The sequence below is a fragment of the Azolla caroliniana genome, unplaced genomic scaffold (genome assembly GCF_043228905.1).
Source record: "Azolla caroliniana isolate FFs.n. ecotype wild unplaced genomic scaffold, voAzoCaro1.0.p SCAF_7, whole genome shotgun sequence".
NCBI lineage: Eukaryota > Viridiplantae > Streptophyta > Polypodiopsida > Salviniales > Salviniaceae > Azolla > Azolla caroliniana.
Window position 1 is genome coordinate 7,622,608 of NW_028230442.1, and position 6,023 is coordinate 7,628,630.

Sequence of the window (6,023 nt, forward strand, 5' to 3'; positions counted from 1 at the left end):
AACCATCGCAATCGGTGGAGCAAATCCTGAATATAAACCTTGATTGGTACAACAAACAGTAGTAAATCAAGGGCAAAGGAAACTTCTTCCACTGATTACCGTGCAACTGGCAAGATAACTTGGAAAGGTCCAAAGGTACTAGTAACTACAAAGAGAATCAACATCATGGCTAGCATGCTTAAGTCCCAAAGGCAAATTGTAACATTGCCAAAATACCAATGACAAAAATATCGATACAAACCATCGAAAAGGTCCAAGTGACAACCCAAATTAAATGCAAAGCAAGTCTCTATCAAGAAGTTAAACGTCAATGCTATAAAATGAGAATGAAACAAGTACACAATCTTACCAAGGACACACAAAACAATGTTTCTTTCTATTGTTTTCTATTGTGATCTATTGCTATTCAAATTCAAGATCAAAGCAAATCACGTTGTCTCTCTACATGGCTTCAAAACTCGAAGTGAATCATGTTGCCTTGCAATATGTTTATAAAAAACATATGTGAATTATGGTCTCTTCCTTGCTTCATAATCAAAATTACAAGTGAATCTGGCTGACTTACTTATGTAAACTGCAATATAGAAAGTTCGGAAGCATAAACTAGGGAAGGTTGGGCCAATGTGGCATAAATTAAAAGCATTCATATTTTATCATATTCAAAAAGGGGGTGGCACATTTTTTCTTAAAAACAAGATGGTGACGAGAGTTCCAAAAACATTCATTAAGTCTCAAGCATCGTTCGGTTTCTTCAAGACAAACAAATTCACTACATCAATCATAAACACACTAACACTCCAGCTAATAAAATGATGAGTACATCAATTGGATTAGCCATGGCAACCTCCTTAACATTTAATGTACATCCGTCTTTAGTATCAATAAAATGGGAACAAAAAAATGTCAATCCAGGATTGCCTTAATATAAGGGACAAAGAATCCTTCCCACTGGTCTGTACATTCATATAAATAACACGATAAAACCATGTTTTAAGAGATTAAAATATAGGTTTATGATGGAGCTTTTGGTGTCAATGTTTCTGATTGCTCTATCAACACTTCAATTCTCTGTAAAATGAAATGGAAAAGATTTGAGTTAAATACAATTGAAAAGAGATCATGTGCTAAAACAGCATCCTGGAAAATGTATTGGCCCTACATACATCTTAATTTATAAAAAAATTGTGGTGTAATGGTGAAAGCTTATGAAGCCTTTAAAACCTTTATGTCACGAGTTAAAAGTCCAGAAAAATGGGTCTAATGTGTTAATCATCGTACTAAGCATTCACATGAACAATGTTTCCACCAGCTGTTAATCAACACTTTCTTCATAGGAAGATTTCCACCAACCGTTAACTAACACAATTTCAGTTGCAGAATGTATCACTAACAGTTAACTAAAACAATTTCAGTTGAAGTGCTTTCCACTAACAGTAACTCAAATAATTTCATACGAAGATTGTTTAACTAACAACAGTTGGCACAATTTCAGCTGAAGATTTGTACACTGACAGTAAACTAACAAATTCTCATATGAAGACTTTTAGGTGAGTGTATTAGCACATTTTCAGATTCATACCCCATCACTCGTACCTTTATGGAATTTCCTATGTCATCCAGCTTTCTTATAATTGTATCTTTACGAAGAGTGGATGCACTTTCTAATGTTGCCTCGTCAGACGGAGAGTATGACATCTGGAATGAAGAATCATCCTGGTGATTAGAGCCTTTCCCATTCCAATACATTTGGATAGCTTTATGTAATAAATTTTCCCGAAAAACTACTAAATTGTTTTTAAAAACTAACATTTTCATGTTTTAATATATTTTAAAATTTGGTAGGTCGATTTGTGTTTGTGAAAAACGTTTTAAACATTCTAAAATCTATTAGATCATGGTGCCATATCTATTGCTGTTTTTCATAATTTAATAAGAAAACTCTAGATCTAAGAACTAAGGATTTTACAAATATTAAACAATCAAAATCATCTCTTTTTCCAGATGAAAAGTGAGAAAGAAAATTTCACAAATACCAAAGTCCTCTCTTTTTTCAATACAAAAGTGAAAGAGCAATGCACCATGAACCAAACAAACAGATTTCTCTGATTTGTTAGATGAAAAACTGAAACATAACATTAGAGCTCATAGATTTATTTCATTGAATTTGATACACACACAAACACACATAATTCTCTCACCTGCCATGAAGACAAACCAGTTCCTTGTTGCCATGCCCAACTCTGTGATAGAGCCCTTCGAAAGACAGGAATGTGGGTATCTTCATGTACATCATCATCATCATTAGTCAAATTCAGCTGAGCTTCTCCTTCACTCTTCGCTTGCTCTTTCCTCAGATTGGAGACAGCCAATAACACTTTCTGCCCACAAATTTTGACAGATCTCATTCCATTAAATTTGATTGATACTAAATGGTGTCACCAAATCTGACAGATCATGTCATTACATTTGATTGATTTTCATGTTGTTAAATTTAACAAATTCACATCATTAAATTGATCCAACTTTTTCATTAGATTTCATAGAGCATGTTGTCATTGATCAATCACGTCATTGAATCTCATTGATCATATTGTCAAATTTAAAAAACCATGCATTGAATTTGACCAACGATGTCTCTAAGTTGATGATATTAAAGCAAGTACCTTTCGGAACGTTTTTGGGTCATCAACCCCTAAAATCTGCAAATCATCCCCGGGAGGAGGCTTTCTACGACTAGCATTTTCAATCCTTATGGAATATATCCCATATGCTGACTGTAAGCAGCCTGACTAATATTTTCAAACTTTAATAAGCATTATAATTAATTAGGAAAAAGATTTACACGCAAAGACACTAGAATGAAAAATACCTTGTTCAATAGCAACATCAGTGACAAGAGGCAAGAGGATATGTTTCTCTCTACGGTATAACCCAAAACAAGGCAAAAAGACGGGCTTCTCTACCTGTAAAAGTACAACATAAAGCAAAATATTCAAAAGAGCAGAAAAGAAAGGAAAACTGAGGATTTGTGGCACTTTACAATTCACTGTTCTAAATTATATTTGCCTTGATTTATTTGTCCTTTATATTTCAACTCTTAACACATATCGTTCATGAATTTTGGATTTTGACTTGTTCATGCAACTTTAGATCTTACTGAAATTAGAAAGATACACGAGAATAAATAAATACAAAGACTTGCTGTTCAAAGTCAAAAGACTTAGCTGTTTGGATGGATTCTTGTATGACTAAACCTCTTGATCGTTGTATGCCCACCGAGAGATATGTTTCATGCTTGTACAACTAAACCTATCAATCATCGTATGCCCATCTTGCAATTGTGATAGATCATAGTAGCACGGCATTCTCCTTGTTGTTGGCGTCACTATTAGTATATTCATTGAGACAGATGATCCTATGCATGCACTTCCACAAATAACTTTGCACTCCATGGAGTCTATTGTTGGGTGGATTCATTCTTTGAGTGCTCTTACGATACATAAAGATAAGCAACATTCCCTAAATTTATCCGTTGGAACATATTCATGTGTTTTTTTTTGTGACATTCCTTCGTACGAGATGAGGTGTTAGCTGAAACTGACGTAAGGGACTTCCAAATGGCAGATGTGAAAGTATAAACACATGAATACTAACATTTGGTCTTGTGTGTATTTGGCTTAAATGGCAAACAGAGCAAAAGATAACATAGAAAAAATTCTGCCTTAGTCAATATCAATCAACAGAGTACCGTTCTATTTAGTATGTGGAAGAATGTGAAGATAGGGTAGATATCAACAAATCGTACCCCATTTTCCATTCAGTCAGCCATATTTTTGCCCTCACTTTTGTGAGACCATCATGATGGCTGTAATCCAATGGCTAACATGTACTAATGAAGATTGGCTCCAGATTAGCAATTTGGATGTCCTATTTCTTCTACAAAGGAAGAAATAACTAGATTTTGGCCCGGGACTCTTGGCTTCAATTTCAGACCATACACAAAAGATGTACTCCAACAGTTGGATCAACAGAAACTCAACAAACTGCCAACCTAAGATGAATCCAAGTCAATAGCAATCAGCATTACAGCTTTCTATTAGATATGAAAAAAGGATAGTCATTATGAAGACTGATCAAGGATCAACAAATTGAATGCCATTTTCCTTGCACAAAAGTAAATAGCTAGATTATTTTTTTTGTTCTTGTGGTCATTATTGACAATTTAATGAATGATTTTGTTCATTATCGACAAAGTTTGGACGGATTTTTTCATCAATATTGACACTCATTGGCGTGTTTTCAGGTCAATATCGACCAATTTCAAGTCAGATTTTGGTCAATACCAGAAAATTATGGTCAATCTAAAACTACTTACTAATACAAGAGCATGCGCACTAAGAGGAAAACATTTTCCACTCCACCCAAGAGGTGGAATCACATGGAGGGAGGTAAAGAGAAAGAAAGAGAAGAGCTAATCCTACCTTGTAAACGATGGCGTACGGGGTGACATAGAGGCGCCGGGATCGGAGGTCACGGCGGACAACAAGGCGGCGGAGAGGGAGGTAGAGGAGCATGAGGAGTCCGATGCCCCAAGCGGGGAGCAGGGCCAGAGACAACATGAGCCATCGAATGCTCTCGTACCCAATCGTGCCCTCTTCGTTGCAGAGGAAGCAAGCCCTGTACAAAATTGTACCATCATCACCATCACCATCACCATCACCACCAATCCCTTCTTTCTCTTCCTTCCTCATTCTCTCGCTCTGTCTCTCTGTCTCTCTGTCTCTCTGCTGCAGACTGGTAATGGGAAGTCTATGGCACTTCTCTCTCTGCGATCTAGGCTCTAGCACCCCAATTTGAGCCCAAGCCGAACCGCAGCTTAACCAGTTCAGTCCAGTCCAGTCCAGTGACCAGCCCGGCCCGGTTCGGTTCGGTTCAGTTCGGTTCAAGTTTAGAGGTCCGACATGGCCATAGACAAAGTTCGGAAGGTTGTTTCCCATCCTGTCACTAGGCTTCCTTCCGGCGGCTACGCTGTATAGGGCCCTCGACGCTTTGTTTTGGAGACGATTCTCCTGGTTCAAAGTTGATCAAGCACACTTCTAGGATCAACGTATGCGATACCAATTACGAATAGTTAAGATGGTTTCGCCAACGTTAATCTATGTAATCAAACTTTTAGAGCGGTATTTATGTTTGTTTTATCAGTTGTGATAAAAATAAAAAAACCCTGCCTGGGTTGATAGATTTCCCATGGCAAAATTCTCATATAATAACTCAATTCGTGTTTCCATAGAGCAATCCTCTTTATTTGTGGTGTTCGCGCTACATCCCTTCGTGGTCTTTCTTACATGACATAGAGCACTTTGGTCAATCCTTATGCAAGATCCCATCATGAACATCTACAAATTCAAACTAAACTTTGAGACTAATGTCTAACAAGATCAATAGGAAATTTTATCGGGTTTGCCTTTGAAAGGGCAATGTTATCTTTTTTGATCTTTCATATTACGTTAAAATTGGCAATTGTTTTTGGTGATATTCATCATCTAAACTCGTCTCACTTCTATTTTGTACCATGGGAAAAAATGGCATGTTAATGTTTTAAAGCCATCGTTAGGAGCAACCTAAATTATAAACATTGAAGAGCTTTTATTCTAAATGTGTCAACAAACCCACAACCCTAACATTACAAGCACAAGATTTATTTATTGTTTTGAAACTTTGAGTTCTATTAGTAATTGTAAATGCAAACTACAAAAACAGGAGGACAATGCTTCCATATTGTTCTTATGGGCAGGAATTTTTGTAAACACTTGAAAAGAACTAATCTGGAAGCTTTCGATAAAATGACGAAAGACACCGTGAAGGCTTTTCCTTGGTTAGCTTGTTCTTCATAGATTTTGCCTAAATAGTAACCATATAGACATTTTGATATTTAAACAAGAAAACCCAGAGCTTTTTAAAAGCAACAAAACTACCCCTTCCTCAAGTAAGAATTACTATGCACCTAATTTTTAGAAATGGTT

At 36.3% G+C, this 6,023-nt stretch overlaps 1 protein-coding gene across 2 annotated transcripts; it reads right to left on the bottom strand.

The window, feature by feature from the left end:
* Nucleotides 1–699: 699 nt before the first annotated feature.
* On the bottom strand, nt 700–4,819 carry LOC147861777 (uncharacterized). 2 transcript variants are annotated; one of them, XR_015530045.1, is made up of 6 exons: nt 4,482–4,819; nt 2,870–2,963; nt 2,664–2,785; nt 2,199–2,378; nt 1,594–1,781; nt 700–1,068 (listed from the first exon to the last, which is right to left on the bottom strand). XR_015530045.1 is itself a non-coding variant. In XM_087322780.1 (6 exons), exons 1-6 carry the CDS (start codon nt 4,749–4,751, stop codon nt 1,012–1,014), a joined length of 825 nt encoding a protein of 274 aa, XP_087178906.1. In that variant the 5' UTR covers nt 4,752–4,817; the 3' UTR covers nt 700–1,011. The 2 variants fall into 2 exon arrangements, 1 of the variants encoding a protein (XP_087178906.1); XM_087322780.1 differs by having other exon boundaries at nt 1,594–1,695; nt 4,482–4,817.
* Nucleotides 4,820–6,023: the final 1,204 nt, after the last annotated feature.

Coding starts and splice junctions, on each gene's coding strand:
- LOC147861777 (XM_087322780.1), bottom strand. CDS start 4,751: ATGAGGAAGGAAGAGAAAGAAGGGATTGGTGGTGATGGTGATGGTGAT. Junction 2,786..2,869: donor TGATGTTGCTATTGAACAAG/GTATTTTTCATT, acceptor AATATTAGTCAG/GCTGCTTACAGTCAGCATAT. Junction 1,696..2,198: donor CTGGTTTGTCTTCATGGCAG/GTGAGAGAATTA, acceptor TCTTCATTCCAG/ATGTCATACTCTCCGTCTGA.